The sequence below is a fragment of the Tenrec ecaudatus genome, chromosome 15, assembly GCF_050624435.1.
Source record: "Tenrec ecaudatus isolate mTenEca1 chromosome 15, mTenEca1.hap1, whole genome shotgun sequence".
In the NCBI taxonomy this organism is placed as follows: Eukaryota; Metazoa; Chordata; class Mammalia; order Afrosoricida; family Tenrecidae; genus Tenrec; species Tenrec ecaudatus.
The window spans coordinates 43,839,676-43,866,927 of NC_134544.1; the positions used below are offsets into that span (position 1 = coordinate 43,839,676).

At 40.5% G+C, this 27,252-nt stretch overlaps 1 protein-coding gene across 4 annotated transcripts in view; it reads left to right on the forward strand.

The window, feature by feature from the left end:
- The window catches only part of GAREM1 (GRB2 associated regulator of MAPK1 subtype 1), a 227,961-nt gene that overhangs the window by 65,812 nt on the left and 134,897 nt on the right, over nt 1–27,252 (forward strand). For all 4 annotated transcript variants that reach the window (XM_075533065.1, XM_075533066.1, XM_075533067.1 and 1 more), the window contains exon 2: nt 10,410–10,550. In XM_075533065.1, coding sequence (XP_075389180.1) covers nt 10,410–10,550 — 141 coding nt within the window. The remainder of the gene's footprint in view (nt 1–10,409; nt 10,551–27,252) is intronic.

Sequence of the window (27,252 nt, forward strand, 5' to 3'; positions counted from 1 at the left end):
GTTGGTGGTGTGGAACTGCTGACTTTGGATAATAGAATGCTATGGGTGACTTTTAAAATATTAATGATACTTGTTGTGCCTACCCAGACTTAAGGCACTCGTTTTTCTATGCATCATAATATCTGCCCCCCAAAAGCTGTATCTCTTTTACCTATAAAATACGCTTTAGGCCATGTTCAGGTGCTTGCGAGTAGCTTCAGACGCCTTCACTTGATTGATACTAACATGTTTCTACAGCTTTTCTCCTCATCACCCCTGCTCTTTCTTACAACACTTCCCATCTTAAGTTCAAAGCTATTTCTTTTCTTGTTCCTGAATGCTCTTTTCCACCGAAGAAATATTGGTGTGTTCAGTCTTGCTAATTCCAAAATTATCACTTGTGCTTTAGTGATTTCCTGTAACCACATCCTTCCTGATTGCTTTAAAAATGTCTCTCTCCTAATTAGTTGCCAATTAGCTATTTAGTCCATGATTTCCCTCCTCCTTTATACCTGCTTGGAACACTTGACTGCCTTTTCATTGTAGACAGCTTTTTAATTTTGTGATTTCACAATAACTCTTTCCATCGCTTTGTAGTTGTATGCTGTAGCATCATCTCCTTTTTCTGCCCTTCTCTTTTCCTTACCTCCTCCACCCACTGCACACACACCCTTCCTTTCTTCACCGTGTGATCTGGATTTTAACCCTTTGCAATAGAAGATGCATTATCATAATGCCATCTTCTGTTGCGCCAGTCATTTTGTTGTTTGAGAAACAGCAAAACAACTAGAACTTTTTTCATTAGAAATGTTTGAGGATGCTAATTAAATAAACTACCCTTCACTGTATAGAAGAACGAAGAAAGAAAATTTTAGTCTGTACTGCCTTACTTCTTAACCCCCCCCACCTGTACTGCCTTACTTAAGGAGCTCCGGTAGTGTAGTGGATATATGTTTAGCTGTTATCTCAAGGTCTCAAGTTCAAAACCACCAGCCACTGGGGATGGGGATGGGGATGGGGATGGGGATGGGGATGGTGTGTTGGGTGGGGAGGGGGGTGAGTAATAATGGGCTTTCTACTCTTGTAAAGAGTTACAGTCTCAGAAATCCACAAGGGCAGTTCTACCTTGTCCTATAGAGTCGCCATGAGTCCAAATTGACTTGATGGTCATGATTTGGTTTTTAGTTTTTACTACCGTGCTTTCAGTGGGAAAGGTACAAACAGATAATCATTTATGAAGAGTAAATAGTAAAACCAAGATGCCTGTGGAAGCCAACTTGTATGACTCTTATAATAAGAGACTTTGCTGGTGCTGAAGATTATGCAGAAGGACATTTTAGTTAAGGTAGTGTGTTAATCTGGGTTGACTAGAGAAACAAATCCAGGGAGATGCTCACATACGTGTAAGAAAGAGCTTTATATACAAGAGCAATTGAATGTTGAGAAAACATCCCAGCCCAGTCTAGATCAAGTCCCTAAGTCTGATATTAGCCCATATGTCCAATACCAAGTTATAAATTCCTCTTCAGACTCATGAAACACATGCAGTGACACCAAATGCAAGAAGATCACAGGCCAGTGGGTGGAAAGACTTGTGAATCCAGTGGCGGTAAAAGCATCTCAGCACAGGAGTGGGTCTCTACATGACTCCTCCAGCTGTAGGCTCTGGCTTCATCAGTGTAGCTCCATAAGGCTCATCACCATTAATGTCTCGCAAGGAATAAACGTGTGTCCTACTTCCAGGGAGCTATTTATCTCCTTAGCACCTCCCACTGAGGTCATCAAGCTATGACCTGCTTGACAGGCTACATTCCACCCCTTCACTCTTAATTCTCAGATTGACAACAGATTATGTAACTACCACAGGTAGGCGAATCATGCTAACTAAAAGGGAATGCACAACAGATCGTTGGCATAGCATCACAGCACAGGTGTATGTGTAGGTTCCGAGCAGGTTCTTTGTTCCAGTATGTGTTAATTAAGGAATCCAGATGGTTGACAGCTGTGCTAGATTTAGCTTGTTTTTGGGGCTTGGGGGATTGGCTGAAGAAGGAACAACGTAGAGGATGGCTTGTGGGCAGTTTTCCTGATCCAGGCAGTCCAGGAGAAAGACTGGGCTCTTGATTCTGCTGAACGAGTACTGTCTCAGAAACCCACAGGGACTCTCTGTGAGCCAACACTGACTTGATGGCAGTGAGTGAGTTTGATGAGTTGCCAAGCATACAGACGGAATAAGGATAGTGAGAGGAGGCAGTATGCCCTTGTTCTGTCCTCACAACCGTCTCTTGATCTATGTACAAGTTCCTCATGAGCACGAGGAAATGCTGTAGAATTCTCATTTTCCCCCAAGGTTATCCAGTGTTTTTTTATGGTCCACACAGTCAACTGTTTTTGCACACTCAATAAAATAATTTCAGTTTATATTCCATTAATTTCTGAAGCCTCGTTTTTGGCCAATGCTTTCAGTGCCGCTTGAACTTCTTCCTCAGCACCATTTGTTCTTGTTCAGGTGTTACCTCCTGAAAGGGTCTAATGTTGACTGGAATCTTGTCTTTCTTTCCTATCTTTGAAATGACCATCTGCTTTCATCATGATTAATGGTCTTGATGTTCTCCCACAACTAATCAATCAGGTCTTCTGCCATTCATGGTCAATTCATCAAATGGGTTAGATTCAAGATTGTATTTTTGGCTTTCATAGATATTCTTCAGCTTTATCCTGAACTTAGATATGAACAATTCATGATCTAGTCCACAATCAGCTCCTGGCCTTGGTTGAGCGGCTGCTATTGAGTTTTTCTGCCTTCTCTTCCCATAGAGTCAATTTTCATTTCTTTGTATTTTTTTCTGGAGACGTCGTGTGTATAGTCACCTTTTGGGTTTTTGAAAACAGGTATTTGCTAAGAAGTGGTTGGTCTTGGAAAATTCTGTCACGTGATCACCAGCTTTGTTGCTATCACCAAGTCCTTATTTTCCAAGTACTTTTCCTTCTTGGTTTCCAACTTTTGCATTCCAGTCACCAATAAATACCAATGCATCTTGATTGCATGTAGTGCGACTGAAGTTGCGGGTAGAATTCTTCCATTTTTTCCTCTCTAATTTTTGTGCTTGGTGCATACATTTGAATAATATTGTGTCAAGTGGATTTTCTTGAAGCTGTTTAGATATAATCCTGTCACAGACACTATTGTATCTCATGATTGTTTGGGTAATAGACGTTTTGACATGAATGCTGCACCATTCCTCTTGATTGTGTTATTCCCAGCATAGTAAATCATATGATTTTCTGATTCAAAATGGCGAATGCCAGTCTATTTCAGCTCACTAATGCCTAGGATCAATCTTTCTGCGTTTTATTTTTTACCACTTCCAATTATCGTAGGTTCACACTTAGCACAATGCAAGCTCTGATCATCAGAAGAATTTTGCAGCTGTTTCTCCTTACCGTGAGTCATTCTCCATCAGCAAGTGAAGAACCTGAGAGCTCCACTCCCACAGGCTGTAATCAACCTCTGTCACCATGTTTGACTCAGTGCCAAGACATCAGCTCCTCCTTGGTCACATTTCCAGTGAGACAACATAAATTAGCAATATGACAATATGTACCTGTTTTGCTGAGTGGAAAGTTGCATCTTCTAGGAGTTGAAAGGATTAAAACTTGCATGCATCCTGTAGCGACATCGTCCAGTGGTATTCTTGACTGAGCCTGTTACTCTGGGTGAAATATGGCACCAAGAACAAAGAAACACAAATGTGGAAAATCAAATACACTCAAATTTACTAGCTGCCAACTTACAGAAAATTCTCTAAAGTCACATCAGCTCATCTTTCTCTTTTCTCCTTGTGAGGTTGTTGCTGAAATGATAATGGCCAAAAAAGGTGGTTTGTTTTTTCAAAAAGGAGATGTGTCTGTTTTATTTTCTCCAAAATTTGATAAGAAATGCATCAGCAGTAAGCTACCAGGTTTAGTATAAAAATATTTAAAGTTGAAAAAAAATATTTAAAGTTATTAACCAGTACACTTAGAAAGCCTTCATGTTATTTTTTAAAATGCGCTGAATGGAAACTTGACCTCTTTTGTGCCCTCCAGGCATGTCTAAATAATTCATATATACAGAAGCTACAATTATAAATAAATTTATCTACAAAAACCGGAGTGAATTTCGTTATCATGTGACCCACTCTCCGCATGCGTGCTCCCTGTCCTCTTGTGTAGCAGTCCCATCCTGTCGTCTGCACATTCACACAGGAATATATCTCGCCAATGACAATGTCAACTTCATAACTACAGGGACTAACTTTCATTTATATATTTGTCCACTTTCTCATAGCCCTTGCATAAAAGATAGGTACTTTGTGTATAAGTTATTTAGATCTGCCTAAATGAATTCAAGTAGTTATATAATATCTACCACTAAAGAGGGCAAGGATCAGTCAGCATGCTTTTAAAACAACATGAAGACAGTGTCTAAGAAGTACAGTGAAAGGACTAGCTTAAACTAGTAATAGCAAATAAACATTAAAGTGTCAAACTAGTACCTTGCAATCAGCTCTAAAACAAGTTTACAAATTAAGCATGGAATATGAACAAAGCTAAGAAACCAATGTTTAATATATTTTTTAAAACCAAAAAACATTTTATTGGGAACTAATACAGCTATCATATCATTCCATAATTTAATCACACCAAGCAATATATTGTACAGTTGCTAGCACAATGAGTTTCAAACATTCTCTTTCTTCGTGTACACCTTGACGTCAGCTCCCTTTTACCACTCCTCCCACACCCCACCACTATACTCACCCCAAACCAATAGTTTAAATGAAGGGTTATTGTTGATAGGTGCTGTCAATTGGGTCCAACTCAGAGCCACTTTGTACAGCAGAAATTAACACTGCTGGTCCTGTGCCATCCTCACGAGTGCTCTTATGCTCGAGCCCATTGTTGTAGCCATGGTGTCAGTCCAGTTGTCCAGGGCCTGCCTTCTGCTTTTTCACTGCCCCTCCACTTTACCAGGCATGATGTACTTCTTCACGGACTGGTTTGCCTTCACAACTTGTCCAAAGTATGTGAGAACAAGTCTCCCCGTTGTTTCTGCTAGGGAGCATTCTGGCTGTACTTCTTCCAAGACAGATTTGTTTGTCCTTTTGGCAGTCCATGATACCTAAGCCAGCAGGACGTTTGCCTGTAGGAATTGGGAGGTAAGGTTCAGGTAGGAAACAAAGACAGGAGAGGTTCCAGATGCATGCGGATGTAAGGTTGTAGACCCATTGGGATCAAGTCATGGGAGGGTGTGTGTGTGTGTGTGTCTAAAGTACTGAACCAAGGAATTTAGCTCTGATAAGACAACCATCGGACCATGGATGGCCTGTAAGCAGAGGAATAAGAGTGATATTATTTTGGTTTTGCTTTTAGTTACATTGTCTGTTGTTAGCACCATTTTCCCACAAACTTTTTGAAGCTCCCTTGTATGTATATTCTCTAAAGTAATATTTCATTTTGCTTGATGAAGATGAAGGTTTTTCACAAAGGAGTTTTAGGTTCCCGTTTAGTAATTTCCACACACGTTGCCCAGTGGTATTGATCACATTATTCAAAATGGATCAGTAGTCTCCTGATTTCTGCTGAGCTTGTTTTATCTGCAGTGCTTTATTATTTTTAAGTGATTTATCTAGCACTAACATTAAAATAATGTAAGAGTGAAAAACTGGAGAAGGAAAACTTAGCTAGAGCAAGTTCTCTGTGCAGCCTTATAGCAGCAGCCCCTAGAGCACAGGTGGTCCTTCACTGCCATCAAGTTCATTGCAATTCACCTGGACCCTGTAGGACAGGGTCTATCTGCCCCATTGCATCCTGAGACTGTAGCTCTTTACAGGAGGGGAAGCCTCTGTCTCCTGAGGAGCAGCTGGGGTTTCTAACTGCCGACCCAGTGTGTAGCTCACTATGCCACCATTTGCTCCTTAGAAAGTGCCAAATGAACTTGTGGTGCCTGAATGAATGCCTGGGACCACCCAGGTAGGAATGTATAGACCAGGGGTCCTGAAACTAAGGCCAGCGGGCCACATGTGGCCTGCCAACGACATTTATCCGGCCTGACGAGTGTTTTTGCCCCGTTTTGTTTTTACTTCAAAATAAGATATGTGCAGTGTGCATAGGAATTTGTTCATAGTTTTTTATTAAACTATAGTCCAACCCTCCAACAGGTCTGAGGGACAGTGAACTGGTCCCTGTTTAAAAAGTTTGAGAACACCTGGTATACAAAATAGAAGTCAAGAGTCAGAGCTCAGCAGTAGAAGTTAGCATGGATTTAGGAATTGCCTAAACTTAATTGACTCCCTGAGATGTATACAGGAATATAAATGATAGAGAAAGGTTATAAAGATTAAGGATGGAACCTTGATTAACGCTTAAAGAGTTACGGCTAATATAAAGGGGGGAAGCTGAGAAAACCTAACATAAGGGAACAAAGAGGTGAATCTGGATATTTATACATCTATTTTAATTGGCATACCCAAATATTTATTTGTCAATTATACTGGCACAGAAGCCACTGCAACATAATAGAGAGGTATCGGTTTGTGCGTGTCCAGATTATAAATATGTATGTTAAATTTTGAGATAGTTTATTTGTGAAAGCAGAGTAATGTTGAACGTTTCTTGAGTTCTAATTATACTTGTGTCAAAACTGATTTTTCCAGGCCTGCATCTCTCAAGGCTGAGGGGACCCAGGTCAACATGAGCGAGTAAAATGTGCTTGACACAGTGGATACATGTATGGATTGAGATAAGAGTTGTATGAGCCCCCAATAAAATTATTTTTAAGTATATTATATGAATTAATTTTTAATAGGTTCTCTACCAGTGGCTTCCCTTAGGGTATTTGAAATGATTATGATGTTTTATTTCTAGAATATTTGTGTGAAACACTTATTTTGTCTAAAACAAGCACCTGCTTCGCTTGTTTTTAAAAAGGAAGACAAACAGATACAATAAACAAGCTCCACAATCGACAGATTTTTTTACTTTATGACTTTGAGAATCACTTGACGGCTTTACTACACCAGCAGCGGTCTGATTTCACATTACATTTTCATTTTGATTAACTCAACTGCAATTGTTTCTTGGATGCGATGCCTCTTTAGAGTCCACAGTGGAATAAAATTAAAATAGTTTTTATGATCTAGCAATTTAGTTGCGGAAAATGACGTTTTCCCATTTTCCCTGAACGACACTGTAGTTTCCTGAATTCTGAGTTTCCTGCATTCACTCCCGTGGCTCTATTTACTGCCCCCTCCGGTCTCTCTTTCATAGGCCTGCTGGATTCATTTTTTAAAGCGGAGCTTTGGGCATTCTTATACACAAAACCTTTCATTGGATCCCCTTGCTTCCCTCTCCCTGAAGTCCAACTCATCTCTTACGCGTTCTCTGACTTTTCTTCTTGGTTGTCTCTGTTGGAACTTCCCGTCGCTTATGTAGCAATAGTTATACCCTGCAAATCCTGGTGGTGTAGTGAGTTGTGAATTGGGCTGCTAACCACAGGATTGGTGGTTCAAACCCACAAACCATTCTACAGGGGAAAGATGAGGCTTCCTGATGAACAGCCTTGAAAACCTGTGAGAACAGTTTAGTTTTGTCCTGTGGAGTTGTTATGAGTCTGAACCAACATGATGGCAGTGGGTTTGGTTTGCTTTAGCTTCCATTATACAAAATAACTTAGGCAAACTTCTCACCAAGGAGAATGTCAGCTTCTTGATGCAGGGACCAAACCTGATGTATAGTTTTGCCTACTCATCCATTATGTTGTATATAAAAGATAACAAATGAATGAATGAGTGAGGAATACTTTAAAATTACATACATACAAACTGCCCCTTTCCTCCCTCTGTGACTCATGATAACCCAAGCACAAGGGAATGAAATGCTGCTCCTTCCATTCCACTTGCATGTTGGATTGTGATTGCACCATTATGATCCATTGGGTTTCATGTGGTGGTTATGCATTACCAGTTGGGCTGCTATATGTAAGACCTAGAGTTCAAAACCGCCAGCTTCTCCACTGGAGAAAGGTAGGGTTTTCCACTTCTTTAAAGAGTTACAGGCAAGGGTCCTGAACAGCCTTACTACCAGACACAGATCATTGTAATCTTAATTATGCTGGATCCAATTTGATACTTAGTCAGCTGACCTGTTGATCCGACCTGAATTCCTTCTAGGTGAAAGTGTGTCTGTGTTCTATGACAAAACTTTCTTCCCTGGCTTTTTAAATATTAAGGGTGGTCTTTTCTTTCTTATTCATTAATTGTATTTTTAATCTTTATATTATTTTATCCTTTCCACTTTATTTTTCTATTGTTTCTATTGGGCTTCCCAGTTTGTGAAGCACAGAAAGAGTGGATGCATAGAGATAATAACTGATACAGAGGTTTATAGCGGATGTGTAGGGTAGAAGGCAGATTATAAGGAGGGTGAAGGGATTTCAGGAGTAAACAATGAAGGCAAGAGGTGGAAGGGAACACTAGAACTGATTATGATTACACAACTCATTTTAAAGGCAATTTAGCCATTTGGGAGGGAAAATGCTCTAAAATTGATTGTGGTAATGAACGATTGAATTATATGATATGTGGATTAGGTGCCAATAAAAATATGAAGGGAAAAAATGACAACCTGGTACCTATAGAGACAGCAAGTCGAATAAGGGTTCCTGGGGGACCGTCAGCAGGTGGTGGTAAAGCAGGGGTGATGTCAAGGAGCTCTAGAAGGAAGAGAATGGTTTGAAACTGATTGTGGTAGCAATTGTACAATACTGCTTGATGCAATTGAACTATGGAATCATACGATATCTATATTAGCTCCCCACAAAATGGTTTTTGAAGAGTCAGTCTCCTCGGAAACTCGTCCCTGTCCCGTAGGGTCACTATGAGTCAGCATTGGCTAGAGGGAAGTGAGTGAGTAGGCGAGTGAGTTATGTTTTAGAAGTAGATCACCAGGTCTTTCTTCCTTGTTTGTTTTATTCTGGAAGCTTCCCTGAAACCTGTCTAGCATCACAGCACCATGCAAACCTCTTCTGACAGCCAGGTGATAGCTATGCATGAGGCACATTCCTGAGGGCTCAAACCCAAAGCCCCATGGAAGATAAGAATTTGACCATGAACTTTCACTGCTCTCATTGGGTAGTTCTATTGTAATGGGTAAAGCATAAACCTTAACATCGCTATGATTTATTGTCTGCTTTGTGAGCCTGTGTGTTTAGACCAGTTCTTTTAACCTTCTGGAGCTTGATGTTTCTTACCTTAAAAAAAGAAAAATCTCTCAAAAAGGTAGTGTATTATATGTAATATGTCATACACAAGAGTAAGTCAGACATGTGGCTAACTAGGGCTGCAGTTCATACATGTATGGGTTTATTACAAACAAAAATGTGGTGTAAACATGTCTCTGAAATTAGTGGCTGGCTGCAGACAAATTCAGTAGTACGTCTGTCTAGTGTCATTAGTATACTACCCCCCCCCCAACCCCCAAAATCAGAATAGAGACTTCCAAGGGGATCTGGGGGAGATCAGTTAAATTCAAGGAAGAAAGGCCAGAAGGTTATATTGACTGGTTTTTGAAGTTGTAAAGGTGAAATCTTGGTACATTTTCTCAAAGGATGCATCAGATAATTGTGGCCTTTATATGAAGGTGTTTTCAGAAAATTTAAAACTGCATTTGTGAGAAAAAGGCCAGGATAGTCCCACTAAGGAATACTCACCCTATCATGAAATCCCAGCTCATTGTTTGAAGGTAGGGAGGGGTGGTCCTGTGAGAATTTTGTTGGGAGACCTTAGCTCATCTACCCTACAGCTCTTGTCTTGCCCCTTCAAACTTCTTTTTATTCCCCAAACCCAAAGAATATTTTAACAGAACATAATTTAAGTCACTGAGGGGTGCCAAAACTGCCCCTCAGATGTAGACTTTGTAGAATACAGAATTCATTGCAGAAGGGTTGAAGAGACGGAAAAACTGTTTTGAGAAGTATGTAAGCCTACATGAAGGGAATGTCAAGAAATGATGATTTCACATTTGATATTTTAGCTTAATAAAGTTGTCTATGATTTTGTAGCAATCCTTTTTAAAATTTACTCTAGTATCTAAAATATCTAATACAGTGCCTAAAAATACAACATAGGCATCCAGCAAATATCATTTTATTGTCATTGAGATAAACAGTGAGATACGAGGTATTTGAAAAATCTATTTGCAGAGAAATATACCTTTCTATAAAATTCTATGTGCATTGTCAACACGGTATGGATTACTTTTAATTTTTTAAATTGCTAATTCAAAGTGAAGTCTACTTCATAGAGTTTTCCCTCATGAAATGTTATTGCTGTGTTACTGTAGTAAGCGAATACGAATTCTAAGCCGCGTGTGATCATTATATTTTCTAGGAGAATGCATAGAAGGCCTGCGGGAGAACGATTACCTTCTGATTCATTCATGCCGTCAGTGGACGACCATCACTGCCCATAGTTTGGAGGAAGGTCACTATGTTATTGGGCCAAAGATAGAGATTCCGGTACATTATGCAGGTAAGGCTCTTTTCAAAGGGGCAAGTGAACTCAGAAAATAGAAGAGAACTAATGTTGTTTTGGGTTTTTTTTCTCCCTCCAGAATGGGAAAGGGCAATTAATTGACTATAAACTTGAGGCGCAATGATGTAGAAAATGAAGAATGCAACACTTTCATGTGTTTATTTTACTTGTCGTGCATTGAATTGTGTCTTCCAGCAATATGTGCCAACTTAGCCCTAATTCTCAGTGGTAGGCAGTTAAGCAATTTGGCCATTATAGAATGATGTAATCATCTCCCTTCATGCGATCTGAGGTGATCCATCAGCAATGGCCTTAGCATGGATGGAACCCCTTGCTCAGGTCACAGTCCTGATGCATGCAGAAGGAGCTTGTCTGGGGTGTAGCTTGCATCACCTTTCATCCCACAGGAGATGAAAGAGAATTGAGCCCCGAGTGGAGGATGACCTTTGGACCCAGGCTCTCTCCTGGACATTGGAGACATTCATGCCTTCTCACGTGGAGTTCACCAAGGAATATTGGATCCATAGATGGTGAAAGGAGAAAAGGGCCTTTCTCTAAACCAATATAGAAAGAAAACTTTTCCCTAGATACCTAAGCTGTCAGTTGGTCTGATGCAGTTAACCCCATCTACAATAGAAGGAAACATGGCCGAGCACCCCATAATCTGCACAATTATGATGTTCACACCTATGTTGCAGCCACTGTGCCAGCTGTTTGGAAGGTATATAGCATTTCCCTAGCTACCTGAACATGTTGGTAAATGATGTATTGTCTTGAACATATTTTCACCAACAGCCATTCATTGAGAAGGCAGCTAGCTTTATCTTCGAGGCCTCTCATAGTGTATTTATTAACCAGGCCACACGTTATAAATGTATATGAAACCTGGACATCAATATCACACCACTTTACATAAGATAACGCAATGTATATTAAAAGTGTACACATGCCAAACAGAATCAAGGGGGTTTTACCAGTCATTGGCGGGTTGGCTGTTTGGCAGACTAGAATGGACGGTTATGACAGTTCACCTGCTTTTTCTGCAGGTTTCCTTGTTGCGTTAGCAAGAGGCTGAGATGATCATTTTAAGGTTCAAATAGATGATGATTGATCATTTTGTTTTTGGGCTTCCTATATGAAAGGGCTCAAAAGGGTTCACGGAAAAATTCTCTTTTACTTTCATTTTCCCATGAACTTTAAAAATCTCCCTTCCTTTTAAGATAACATCAAGAAACCTGTTTCACAAATAAAGATTAGTTTAGTAATTAAACTGATCTTAAGGGAGATAAAAAATCCATAGGCTAACACATATATAAGAGGGTAATGTATTTTGATTCAAGTAAAATAGAGAGGGTAAGTCCCAGTAAAAGCATTCAGAAGCTTTAGCAGGATACATTCTGTTTTTCAAAGAATATGCGGTCTTCAAAAATTCATGGAATTTTTTGTTGTCTTTTCATTCAATTCCACATGAATTTTTGCAAGTCCGTTTCAAGGTTAGCCCTTGAAAGGGAGCAAAAAAGTACATTGTTGAGACCACAAATATCAGCTATGTCTCTAGCTGATGTGTGGTCAAATTTTAATTCGTACCAATGCCAACATCCATTGCCATTGAGTCTCTTCTGACGCATGCATATTCTGACCTCATACAGACAGAGTAAATGTTTCCAGAGGGGCTTTCCAGGCTGTAAATCTTATCTGGTGTAGACTGCATGTGTTTCTGCTATGCGGCGAGCAGCGGGACCTCGCATCTTATAGTTAGCCAAACAGCTTAAAGTTGTGCTACCCTGCTCCTTTAATTAGGAAGGGACTTTAATCATGTATTTTTACTAATTTGTCAGTATTTTATTTGGGTTGAGATTAAGCTCTTGCATTTTGAGGAGAATTAATAAACAATAATGCAAATACATTTAACTTACGAAGTCCGTTGGCTTTGTAATCAACAACTTTATTTGATTCCTGGTTCTGCCAGTTACTGTCTATATGACTGTGGGCAAGTTACCCAATCTTTTCAGATCATAATTTCCTCATCTATAAAATGAGGTTAATTACCTTGACTCTCTCATAAGGTAATTGTAAAAATTAAAAGAAATAATGTGAGGGACACACCTTTTGGGGTGCTTGCCACTTAAGTGCTCCATAAAGGTCAACAGTGGTGATTTGACAGTGATAGCAAGTAAATGTTTCTAAGGATTAAACTCTTTACTTTGCACAACTAATTGCAAGTTGAATTACTGACTCCCTACAGGATTACTTTGGCCATATTTTGTGGTCTTGTTTTGCAACTCTTTTTCTTTGAAATTGCAATAATAAAAAAGAAAAAAAGAAATTGCAATAATAGAATATATTGCCTTACACCATTGACCATGTTTTATCCTTTCGTAATGCTTTGCCACATGTGTTTTATCACTTATTAGAGAGAGAGAGACACACACATGTGTGTTAATCTGAACCATTTGAGATTGAGCAGTGTCATTGGTCCTATACTAGTCCATAAATTCCTCTTTAGATTCATGCAGCACATGCAATGATGCTGAATATGAAGGAAATCATAGGCTGGTGGGTGAAAAGTACTGTGGATCCAGTGGCAGTGGAAGCATCTCCAGGGTTCTGGCTGCCATCCGCGTGGCTCCATGTGGCTTTTCAACAGGAATGTGAAGCAGAGAGAGAGTGTGGCCCACCTCTCCAGAGAAAGAGAGCAAGTTCCCAGAATCCTCATGAGAAGGCCACGCCCACAAGGAGACGTCAATCAGGCTATGACCTGGGCGACAGGCTAGACTCCACCCTTAAATTCTTTTGTCAAGTTGGCATGAAATTGTGTAACTACCACAAGCAGCATGCACAGTACATCACTCCAATACTTCAGCCATAAATAAGAGCAATGGACATTTTAGACAAGTGGGGTCAAGATCCAGAAACGCTTCTTGGAAGAATTGTAACAGGAAATGAAATGTGAATTTACTAGTACAATCTTGAAGACAAAGCACAGTCGAAGCAATGGTTATCAAGAGGTAGAAATGGTCCAGGCAAAGCAAAAAAGCTAAGAGCAAATGTCATGGCAACAGAATTTTTTAATTTTAATGTGGAAGCATTTTGCTTGTTGATTTCTGGGGTGCCAGAGAATGAGAACCCGTGCTCATTAAGAGAGTGTGTTGATAAAGTTAGCCACAGCACTAGCAGGGGAACGCCTGGGAGAGCTTCCCTTAAGAATCCTTCTCTACCACAATACCCTTGCTCCTTCCACTCATCAAACAAGGGCGATTTTGTAAGAGTTTCTTTGGGAAATCATGAAACATACAACTTTACCTCTGGATTTTGCTCCTCCTGATATCTGTTTGCATCAGAACCTCTTCAAAAAGTCCCTAAAAGATACCCATTTTTCTTCATTTAATAATGTATTTGATTTGGATATTCCTAGAAAGATGACAAAATAGCTAAAAGAACTTGCTTTACTTTTGCTTTTGTTAATTATCGTGCTACTGTAAGGAAGAACTTTTTTTTGCCATGTATTTATTTGCTTACATACTTGCCAGTGTATATATAGACTTGTGAATTCTAATTTTATCTACTAGATTTAATACATTACTACTATTGCTGATTTTAATGTTCCATTAGGTACTAAGTGCCCATTTAGGTTTACACTGACATATATATCAAGAGAGAGGGGGAGAAAGAGAGAGGTTTGCTAGCCTCTCTTTGTGTGCGAGACCTTGTTTTTATTTGTTTTGGTTTTTTAACCATTTTATTGGTGGCTCGTACAACTCTTATCACAATCCATACATGCATCCACTGTCAGACCTTGTTTTGCATCGCAGGTGGCAGCCATTCATTCATTCAATCATTCCCATCAGTGTACGGTGCAGTCAGGCAGTATTCCTCCGTTGTGTCTGTAAAAGCCGTCTCTTGCACTGGTGCGGGGCTTCACCTCAGCCAATATTCACAACTCTCTTCAAGCATCTTCTGCAAATGAGTGTTTTTAAGAAATATGAGTCAGAGTGCTTTCCCTATATTCCACATTAGGGATTTTCATGTAATGCCTTACGTGAAAAGAAATAAGTTTAGAGAAAAGATAAAGGTAATTTGCAGCTCTTCTCAGAACCTTACTCTGAAACATGAGGGAAATTTTAAAAAAATAAAATGCACTGCCCTCAGATCCATTTCTTACTCATCGAGACCCTATTGGGTGGGGTAGAACAGCCCCCTGTGGGTTTCTGAGATTATAACTGTTTATGGGAGTAGAAAGCCTCATCTTTCTCCCAAGAAGTAGCTGGTGGGTTCAAACAGCTGACTTCAAGGTTAGCAACCCAACAGGTAACTACTACACAACCAGGGCACCTTGATGGGAGTAAAGAGATTTCTTATTCCAATTTCTGAAATCTGTATGTGTGTGGCTGCGAGTCGGGTGACAAAACTTGCCTCCTTCCAGCAAAAATAAGTTTCAAATTTGGGACAAAAGGAATCAAATAATTGATTCCAAAGGAAATAATATGTTCACTCAGCATCACATATTGTATTAACAACAGAAAAACCCTGAAAAAAATGGCCTCATCAGAAAACTGATTGCTGGTTTCCCACATGGTTTATTCAAAATGTGTCACAAACAAATATCAGCTCAACTCCCTCACTCTGCATTGCTATTAACAGGGCAGCGATTTACTAAACACGTAAATACAGAAGCCAGAAAGGAGTCTCTGCCTCCTGCCTATGTGGGACGTCTGCATTACTTCCCGGCCGACTATCTGACACTGCCGTTGCACTCTGCGTCAATAAGAGATAGGGTGGGGAAGGAAAAAACAACCAACAAACCAGCTAACACAACTTAATTATAGCCAAGAGTTTCCATAGAGGAATGATTTGAGCGTTCCCAATCCACATATATATTCATCAGATTTCCCGAGTCTCTGAAGCACAGAGTGCTGCTCAAACACCCCATTTAGTCACCACTGAAGCTGAAACCGCAACGTTCCTCCTTTGTGCTTCCCCTCGCAGGCCCGTCACCTAATTTTGTATTCATAATTTACATAATCTTTTTTAAAAATCATGTAAACGTTAAGTCCCACCTCTTGCATCTAACATATCATTATACCTCTTGGACGCCATGTTTCTAACCTACAAAGTGGAGATTTGCTGTGGAAATGTGGAGAGTACGGGCTCTCCCTGGATAAGTGACTGGACACCCCACAAGGCACACCTTATAAATGAAGGCTCCTCATTATCTCCTCTCTCTTAAAGCCAGTCCACCAACCAAGACATTACTCCCCCCCCCCCCCCCCCCCCGCAGAGACAAAGCTTTGTTAAACCAACTCGATGGGAATATGAGGAATCTGTAGGTATGCTCATGACCCACCTGTCTTAGAGATACTGTAATGGAATTCTGAGTCGGTTGATGAAATTGTCAGTTCTCCAGGGGCACGCCTGCTGTCGTCATGCATGAACAGATTGCTTCTACATAAGTCTCTGAGATAAACTCTAGCCACGTTTGGCATCTATTTTTAAATCCTCATCCTACAAATCCAGTGAATCTATAACGAGCTAAAATGATCTCAGGGCTCTCCCTCCAAGCTGAAATGTGGGCAGAAATAAGTGATACTTGAGCACGTGGTTGGGAAGAATCGCCTAGGTTGTTGGTAAGAACCTGGGCCTTATTCAGCAAGCACCTGAATTTATGTTGGCAGTGCCTGTTTTTAAGAACGTGGGATGTACAATGTGTCTCTCGGGCAAAATTTTAGTCACGTAGTATGTAACATAACCTTGAGTTGTAATTACGGAACAAAAGGAAACGTCGAAACAAGCTAATTTTATTCTCCTGGGTTGCGAGTTTCATTAGCATGAATCATCCATTTACCAAAGTAACTGTTAGTGTTGAACAACACTTTGAATATGTTCTCCATCCCATGGGAGAAAGTTTATGGGACAAAATGGAAATAACCAAACTTTCATTTCAAAAGTCCTAAGAACTAATATACGGGGGAACATATTGTCTCAGCCAATTTTACCACAAATAAATATTAAATAGCTACCAAATGGTATCTAATCTAATTCCTAAGTTTATAATGAAACCTTCAAGGAACAGTTAGCTTTAACTTTTAGAGGAAGCAGCAAGGTGGGTTTCATCATTGCCTGAATGTGCAGAAGGAGTACCTGAAGTTCAGACTTCTTAAGCATCTTATAAGATTGCAGTTAATGACAGTGACTTGAACTCAGGGTCCATGGCTTCCGAGCCTGTGCTGCTTCTCCTGCCCTCACCCCGGAAAAAACTCCCAGTTTCCTGAAATGTAACAGAGACATGAAAGGCATTCTACCCATGCTGTAGAAGAAAAATGATCAGCATGCTTTCAGAAAACTGAATGGAGCTTTTGCTTTTCTCTCATTGTAAACACACCTGTCTCCTTTAAACACAGACTTCACTCCCATCCCGAAAAGCAACCCTTCTACTCTGCTATGAGTCAGAATTGACTCGATGGCAGGGAGGTGTTTTGTTGTTGTCATTTGAGGGTTTTGTTGTTCGTTTGTTTGGTCTTCTTATATTCCAACTCTGTCCGATAAAGTAGATGAAGGATCCTGGACCCTTCGGGTTCACCAAAGTGTTGTGTCGGCAGCAACACTTGGTCATCTGCTGCCAAGGGGTCGCAGCCCTGAAAAAATAATGGAGCAATTCTGCACGATACACATGAAATCCCATGAGTGGGAACTGCTTTGGTGGCACGTCAGAACAAGATAACATAGTTTCCAGGTCAGATATAAGGCGGCTGGATCTTTCACGTATGGGTATTTATCTTGATATGTGAAAACCAGGATTACGAAACCCTAGAATTATTTAAGAATAACCAAGGAAATTTGAGTACAAATAACATTCATGATGAAATACCAGTGAATTTGTTTTTGTTAGTTAATAACAGTAAGAGTTACGAAGGACAGTACTCCTATATTTTTTATGCACACACTAAGTCAGTTAGAGAAGACATGTGATAATTTGTTATCTACTTCAGGAAAAACAAGCAGACCAAAGTAGGTGAAATATGGCAATACGTTAAACTTGTTAACCTTAGGTGAAAGATAGTTGGGTGTTCATTACACCCTTCTCTGCTTTGAGACTTTTTGCAATAAAACTGGGGGGTCAGGGCCTGGGTGGGGATTGACTCTGGCACAGCAAGCAGCAGCAAAGGTAATTGTATGGTAGAACTGTTCTTATCAAAACACCTCAGCTTCCAATCTTGAATCCTATTTACATTCCCAAAGGGTGTAAGTTCTGTAGTGCAAGTGCGCCATTCACAAGGGTCTTTTGTTCCCCTGTGAAGTGTCTGTGGAGGTGCACCCACAAAGGAACAGTTCTGTTGGCACAGTATGGTGGGGGCCGCTCTGCCAGTGGCTTCCTTTGGAGGCTTCATTGTTCACAGCCTTTGTAAGTGACTCTGGGCTGACCCAACTGGTGGTGAGGGTTTAAACACAAACTGGGGGAAAGGAAGAGATGTGTGTTAAGACTCGGAGGAAAAAGAATCAAGGCTATTTTTTTTCTTTGTCAAAGAACAGTTTTATGATAAGGGCAAATACAGTGGAAATTTATTGGTCCCGCACTCTATGGATTTCCTGGCGTGTTCTAGGAAAACTCACATTATGTATGTTCTAAAGCTTTCAAGATGCTTGATCGCTATTTTCACATTATACTTTATTCTCCCTTAGAATCTTTGCACGTCATTTACTGAAAACACCGATGGAAATTCTAGGTTCAAAACAAAACTTCCTGTAAACAACTAGGCACAGAAGAGGAATGACACATGCAAGCAGTTCTCAACTGTGGGTCGCGACCCCTTTGGGGATGGAACGACCCTTTCACAGGGGTCACCCATTTCATAACAGTAGCAAAATTACAATGATGAAGTAGCAACGAAAATCATTTTCTGGTTGGGGGATCACCACAACATGAAGGGTCATATGAAAGGGTCATGTCATGAGGAAGGTTGAGAACCACTAACATATGGAGTTTGAAGCTCGTGAGCTGCTGTTTTCAACATGTTTTTTACTGAGCTGTAGGCACTGAATGGAAAGCGGGTACTTGAAAAGGCAGTGCAAGTATAATTTAGCCTATGAGATAATGTGATTACTATCAGGTGGAAAGTTTGAACAAGCAGCCCGTGACCACACTGTTAATGGGGTGTTTATAGCTTGGGTGGGAATGTGTTTGCCTCACTCCATAACTTGATTTCCATATTGGATTTAAAACCGCTAAGAAGTAGAATGATGTTTTTAAGGGTGGCCCGTAAGCTTTTAGGAATTGACTGGGTTTATTCTTCTTTGCTGTGTGTAGATTCGCTTACACATAAGTTCCAAAGCTCATTGCTATGCTAGTAAACCTTCCTGGAGTCATCGCACTCCAGTTCTTAGGGTTGGAATCACTTGCCTTCATGAGTCATTATCTAGCAAAACTGTGTGCTGGCATTCTGTGAGATTACCAACCAATCCCGGCAGTTGCCTGGTGTCCTCGTACTCGGAAAAACGACGCACATCTTGCATGACCTGTGAACTTTTATGACATCTGGGATAAGTGGAGGGAGTTTTAGTAGGATGTGCATGATGGAGTAATTCCAACTTGTTAGGACGAGTGTATAAGAAGTCTTAGGATTCTCCCCTAATAGCAAATGAAGCTGATGATGGAATATGAGACAAGCAAAATAACAGCACTTTTATTCTCCTGACATTAGAAAATGTCTCTAGGTAAATTAAAGGTAGTAGGCACATATATATTTGGAAATATTCCATTTCTTCTTTCATGTCTTTAATATACCATAAATTTCATACCCAATGACGTCTGTTTTTCCTTACCGCCCCCCTCATACTATTTCATCATCCTGGTTTGTTCACTAATGAAACAAGTCACTTGTGTAGGGTTCCTGATCCTCTGTCTGCCTGGGGTCCTCCGCCTGCCCCCCTAATCCTCGTTGAATAGACCCTTTCCTCCCCATTCATCCTCAAGGAAGCCCCATGCCCACTCGGAACTTCAGAATGTGACCTTATTTGGAAATAAGCCTTTTGCATATGTCATCAGGTCATACAAATAAGGTCACACCAGACTAGGGTGGACCCTAATTCAATCATTGGTTTCTTAACAGTTTGAATTTCTGGTGCTGGTGAAGAATCTTGAAAGTACCACAGACTACCAAAAGACAAACAAATCTGTCTTGGAAGAAGTACAGCCAGAATCAGAATACTCCTTAGAGACAAAGGTGGGGAGACATCGTCTCACACACTTTAGACATGTGGTCAGGAGAGACCAGTCCCTGGATAAGGACATCATGCTTGGTGAAGTAGGGGAGCACCCTCAACAGATGGATCGATACAGTGGCTGCAACAATGGACTCAAACATAACTGTGAGGCTGGTGCAAGACTGGGCAGTATTTAGTTTCGTACGCAGGGTCGCTATGAGTCAGAACTGACTTGATGGCACCTAAGAACAATAAATAAGAGGGAAATTTAAACACAGGGGCAGAGAAGGAAATGCTGTGAGACACGGAGGCAGAGTTTGAGGTGCAGTGGACACAAACCAAGGAATGTCAAGGATTGTGGGCAACCAGCAGAAGTTAAGAAGAGGCAAGAAATGATGAGCCCTGAATCCTTCTGACAGCAAGGTCTGCTGACACTGAGAGTTGGCGTCTAGCCTCCCGACTTGTCAGAGGATGCACTTGTTATTTTAAGCCATCTGTTTGCGGTACTTTGTTAGGGAAGTCCTAAGAAAGATAACTCCCTACTGAAGTGCCTCTTTCTTTTCCAGCCACCTTCATCACTGCCTCACCTGGCTTATCTAGAGGCCCGCTTGACTTCCTTGCCTTTTCCATCCACTCTCCTGGACTGTTGCCAGGTTCCCCTCCCCTCGGTTTTGTTTTATCACAGGTCACAATTATTCAGAGGTGCTTCCTCTGCTCCTGCAGATTTTTGTCTTAACACTAGGGCCTAGAGCCAAGTAGATCTGTGTCTGTACTACCCAGGGACTTCACACAACTTCCCAAGAACCAGACTCGCTGCTATCGAGTCGATTCTGACTCACAGTGACCCTGTAGAACAAGGTAGACCTACCCCTGTAGGTTTCCGAGACTATAACTCTTTACCAGTGTAGAAAGCCTCTTTCTCCTGTGCAGCGGCTAGTGGTTTCAAACCGCTGACCTTGAGGTGGTTAGCTGCTCAAATGTCCCTACATTTTAGTCACCCCTAATTGTGAAAATCTACACTAATTCCTATAGAAACTTTTCTGAATCCTCCACTGTATTTAAATGGATCCTTCTTCTACTTCTGAAATCCTGTAACACTTTGTACTCAAATACTTTAACATTGCTCTTAATGGTTCCACTGTTAGAGGCCTCTGGGTGGCTGTGCTAACACCGCACGCAGGACAGACTTGAATAGTTTAGCAGACTCAATAAATACTTTTGACAGATTTTAAATAAGTCAAGTTGCAAGGATTTTTAGTTTGTTTCTTTTTAGTTTTAAGTTGGCTTGAAAAATGCCTAAAAACTCCCTGGAGGACACCTGTGGTCTTCTAACCCCTTGAGGCAGGAAGGAACATCTATAGTTGCCTATTTAACTTAATGGTGTGAAACTTTTGAATAGGAAGTGATGGACAGGATGAGAGGGAAACTGGGCTTTCAAGTGAACATAGAAGGAAAGGGGGTTCTAGGCTTAAAGCATGAATAGTTTGTGGGATAGAGTGGAAGGAGAATTTAGAAGGTAAGTATAGAAACCTAGTTTGTAGCAAGCAAAGGCAAAGAGATTTGAATTTCTGGATGAATGATGGATATGCCCTAAGGAGTCTCTCACAGTCAGTTTTAAGACTGGAGGGGAGGGGTCAGGTGCAGGGAATTAGAAGTAAGTAGGCAAAACTTGTGGTAGGAAAACCAGTTTGGAAGCTGTTAAACCTTTGGGAAGACGATGAAGCTATGAAGTTGGCCTGGGATGATGCTGATGAGGACAGAATAAAAGATCAATTAGTTTTTTTCTACTTGCTTTTATTGATGTATCTTGTGTCTAGATTTTAAGGGAATATTTTCTTTTCTTAAACTTCCAAGCCTCATGCATATATTTTTAATAGCTCTAATTTGTTTTTAATGTTTTCTTCATTGCTACAGAATTTTTTCTCTCTTTAAATAAATGTTGCCAATAATATATTATCATCAACAATTTCTCTAAAACTAGATTAAGAGAATAAAGTTTCAGATTTGTTTTGATTACTCCTCATTCCTCATGGACTCAGATGCGGGACCTCTAGGTTGGCAGGAATGTGTTTCTTCCTTTAGTGTCTCTTGTCTTCTAGATCACTTGAGGACAGAGTGCCACAGGTGAATGTATTTAGAGTAAGGATGCAGTGACGGGGCACAGGGGGCGTGATGGTGTGAGGAACAGTGGGGGTGGTGGCGGCAAATGATGCATACAAATCTCAGGCTCTAAAAGGTTGATAACCATAGTAATTAGAACATTTCACCTGTCCACTGCAACATGGCAGTTACTTGCTGCCTTTATCCAGTAGGAAGTCCGTCCTAGGTATCTGATACTGGGAAAGTACCATCAATTGAATAAAATAGAATTCTGGTCATATATTTTCAATAGTATGATAAATAAGTTCACCTGTAGCAAAGGGTATTCATAAAAGAGAATTTGTTATCAAAACGTCCACTTTTGTATTTGTCTCCAATTCCTAATAGCTGTGTTACTTCCGTGAGGAATTTAAAAAAAGAAAACTCCTAAAACAACCAAACAACTGTTTCCTTGTTTAAACATAGAACAAGTATTATTAATTGGGGTGATTTGACCCTTTCCTCCCCTGAGATATGGGGCCATGCTTGGAGATAGTTTTAGGTGTCATCGCTGGGGAACAGGAAGGGTGCTATATTAGACAGGGTTCTCTAGAGAAACAAAACCAGGAAACTTAGCACGTTATATATATTTATATAGATAGTTGCATACAACATAAGAAACAGCTAATTAGTCTATAGAGCCATACACATGGCTCAGTGCACCTCACTTCCGTGAGACAACTAATTCACTAACAGTCCTTCAAGTCTTGAGGACCGCCAGGTGCAACTCAAGGAAGCAGACAGCTGAGTCCTCTGTAGAGAAACTCAGGCAAAATGGCCACAGGCAGCAAACACCCAGGCAGTTCACCAATAGCCAGATGACAGGGTCCAATAGTCCCTATCTCAAGCAATGTATACTGTAATAGTGTGGCGAAGCAGATCTTAAAGGGACCTCAAACTATGGAGATACAGTCCACAGATTGGGTGTCCCACAGATAGTATAGGCCGTAAATTGAGGCAGGGAACCAGCTGAGGCAGCCTCACACTGGTCCAATCATTAAAGAGCAAGAGACAAGAAATGTGAGGCTCACCAAGCCATTTATCTCTCTATCCTTCAGTTAATCCCGTATGTGTTCATTGGCCAAGTTGTCACAAATAAACCTACCCCTCACAGGTGCTATGATAATCTAGTGATTGACACCTGGGTTGCTGATGGGCCTCATAAAGACCACAGCATAGAGTTACCGAGCCCCAAAACTCCAACAGTGTGGAGGGGAGGACTCTGACTTTGCCTCTTTATTTGTTCTTGGCAGTCAGTTTGATTTGCCACTACGTGACCAGAAATTCTCCCTTTGGGGACAGAGTCTACCAGACGGACATTATCTAGGTAAGTCAGTGTCAGAGTCAGAGATGATTTCTAAAATACAGCAAGCTGTCGCCCAGATTGAAAAAATATACCCAGGTTTTGAATCCACAGTGCTTTCTACATGCCTTGCATGAGACTGAAGCATCCATGTGAGTCCCAGTGGACAAACTGGGGGACAACAAAGAACTCCTCCCTGTGATGATTGGGTGGTATTTATCTCCCAGAACTGCCCCAGCTCCGTTACCTTCCTTGATATGAAGAACCGAGTGTATCTAGAAATGCCTAGAATAAACCGTTTAAGAGAATTAACATGGCATTGCCAACCTTTTCTAGTTCAACTGGCATTGTATATCTGCATATGATTCTCAAAATGCTGTTGGACTTTAGGATATTAATATGTGCTTATGTGTAAGGCTAAGTTTAAATTCCGCACTATTTCCCTGTCCCCCCAAAAGCAAAACACAATGTTTTTCTTCTACTAAAAATTACTTCTCCTTTCTAATATTTTAGCAACAGCCTTTACAATTTTTTCTAGCAACTGCATGTTGTTTTGTAGCATTAACTCAATTATGACTCATTGCCACCCTCTAGGACAGAGTAGAGCACTTTAGGGTTTCGTAGGCTGTAATCTTCATGGAAGCAGATGCCACTTCTTTCTCTCGTGGAACAGCTGGCCGATTTGAAACACTGACCACTTTGGTTATCTGTCAAGTGCTTTACCACTGCACCGCCAATCACATAGAGTCTAGTTCTAGGAAGGAGACAGATGGCATGGAGGGGATATTGATAACGGTCTCTAGATTCAGGTATTAATGGACTTACGTACTAGATGCTAAGCTGTGGGTAGAGGATGGGAAAGCAATTGGAAAGGAAGGGTTAGTGGCCATTAAGACTCAGAATCAGGAGTCAAGTACTCCTGAAGCATCTCCTGGGGATGTTATGCCATCACAGAAATCTACCCTTCCTGAAACTCCTTGAGTGGGACTAGTAGTGCAGCACTCAGCTGCTACCAAGATTGGAGCATCAAACTCCCCCAAAGGTTCCCTCAAAGCAAGCCCAGTCCATCTGCTTCTCAAAGGCCGCGGCCATGAAGATCCTATAGAGCAGTCGTAGTTCCTCTCTGCAGCACACGGGGTCCTCATGAGTTGAAATCAGTTCAGCTTGTTAAAGTCAGTTTGTTAAAGTCCTCTTCCAGCTGAGGAAACCGAGGCTTTGGGACCTTTGTCACGGCCTTGAAGACAACAGATGGCAACATTAAGGTTCATGCCCAGAGCAGTCCAACTTAGCAGCCTAGGAAGAACTCATGGCCAACCTGCCATCATGGCCAGATCACAAAGTTCTTGCTAGCCTCTGGTTTGGATTTTATCATAGGCAGTGAGGTTACTCTCATGGCACGATATTTGTCTTTTAGAGATAATCTTTTGGCAGAAGGTGGGGATAGCTTTTGGTGCCTATTGAGTTGAATAAGATGAAAGTAGCAAATAATAAGCCCCATTATTCCTTCAAGTGGATCAGAGAAGGCTATAAATGGGCAGGTTATATAGATGATGAACAGAAAGCTATATAATCTTAGGTCTGATGAAGAATTTTGATTAAAGGTGTATTCTTTCTGATTTTCCATCTCTCCTTTACATATAAATCTTCTGCTAGGCCAATAGACATATATCCTGTTCTTAGCTATTCTTACAGGGACAGCTCCCAAGTTTGAGGTCCTTTTTTGTCTATGCCCTTACTTGGAACTTTACACAGAAAGGTCCTTTCTATCTTCCCAAGGTCTGGACTTGGTAAAGAGCAGAGCTTCCATTGAGCAAAAACCCCGTGTCTGGATCAGCCCTATATCAGTAACCCAGAAAGCAGTGATAGAACTTAAAAATAGACATTTATGCTGAATGACAAATTCCTAGCTTATATGGTTTCATCTCACCTTAATCCTGTGCTCCTCCCCTAATACACACATTGCTGTCTCCTAACTAAGCCATCTTTGGGAAGCAAATGAAATCAGATGATAGACTTCGCAGCTGTCAGGTCAGTTCCCACCCTTCACAACCCTGTGAGCAATAGAACTCTGCGTGGTCCTGAGTCATCCCCAAAGCGGTTGCTGCATGTGAGACCATTATTGTAGCCACTATGACAACCCACCTTATTGAAGGTCTTCTGTTTTTTGCCGACTCTGCTTTACTAAGCATGATGTATGTCCTTTTCCGGGGCCTTGTCCCTCCTGATAACATGTTCAAAGTATGTTAGACAAAATCTCACCATCTTTCCTTCTAAGAAACATTCTGGTTGTACTTCTTCCAAGGCTGATTTGTTCCCTCACTAGCAGTCCATAGTATATTCAGCATTTTCCACCAACACTCTAATTCATGTACTCAATTCCTCTCTAGTCTGCCATGTTCACTGTCCAGCTTCCACTTGCATGTGAGGTCATTGAGAATACCCTGGCTTGGGTTAGTCCTTAGTCTTGAAAATGATGGTCACGCAATGCAAAATCCACTACAACACCAGAATTCTTTATTATATGAGATTTGGGACTTGAATTTTTTTTTCCAGTTCTTTCAGCTTAAGAAAATCTGAATGTGTTATTCCCTTTTGATTTTCAAACTCCTGGGTTTCCCCCACATTTTATTATCATACCTTACTTTCTCAAGTTACATTTTGTGATTTTCTTTTCAGCTTTTACTGAATTTATTGTATCCTTTATAGCTATTGTACACTGAAGTACATGTTTCAGATTCTTTTCTGTCGTCCATTTTGGTCTTTTTAAAGATATTTTTGCTTTCTTCATATGTGTAATTTTTTATATCATCCCACAACAACTCTGGTCTTTGATCTTCAGTGTTTAGTGTTCTTGAGATGGTCTCCAAATTCAAATTGGGATATACTCAAGGTCATATTTTGGTTCTTGAAGACATGTTTCAATTTTATTCAGCTTCAACATGAATTTGGCTATGAGCAATTGATGATCTGTTCCAGTGTGCCAGTGACCTTGTCTGATTAATGGCATTTAGCTTCTTCATCATCTCTTTCCACAGATATAAGCTATATAATTCATTTGTATTTCATATGGACAGGTCTGTATATATAGTTGGCCTTTTATGTTGCTAGAAATAGTATTAACAGTGAAGTAATTAGTCTTGCAAAATCCTATCATGCATTTTCCAGCCTTGTTTTCTATTATGAAGGTCATATTTGTCAACTATTGATATTTTCTCCTTGATTCTAATTTTCCCATTCCAATAGATTATTATCAGTACATCTCAATTGTATGTCTGATCAATTTCAGCCTGAAGAAGTCAGTAGAATTTTTCAATTTCTTCATCACTGTAGTGATTGGTCTGTCATTTGAAAAAATAGTTGTAGTGACTGGCCTTTCTTATATGTGTATAGAGATTATCCTGTAACAGACAGTATTGTACTTCAAGATTGATGTTGAAAATATTCATTTTGATGATGAATCTATCACATGGTGTTCCTGGAATTGTGAATGTCCAATTCGAAATGGTCAATATCAGTCTATTTCAGCTCACTGATGCCTATTTAAAATCAATGATTCTATCAACTCACTAATGTACCATTTCATTTTTGATGACTTCCAATTTTCCAAAACTCACATTTCTTACACTCCAATTTCCAATTACTAATGAATGTTTGCAGCTGTTTCTTCTTATTTCGAGTCATGCCCCATTAGCAAATAACGTTCCTGAAAGCTTTACTCCTTCCTAGTCATTAAAGTTGACTCTATTTGAGGAAGCAACTCTCCCCAGTCCTATTTAAGTGCCTTCCAATCCAGGGGACTTTGTATTTTGCTCATACTCAGTAAGGATTTCAGGGGCTGGCCCCTCAGAGATGGACTGTTGTTTTTTCTTCTTCCTAGATTGCCTTAGTTTGGAAGCTCTGCTGAAACCTGTACACCATGGACAGTCCTGCTGGGGTTTGTGGTACCAGTGGCATAGCTTCCAGTATCACAGCAACACCGATGGCACTACATTATGACAAACGGATAGATGAGTCGTGGTTACCTGTTGTAGGGACATTAAATTTTTTCTTCACCATTAA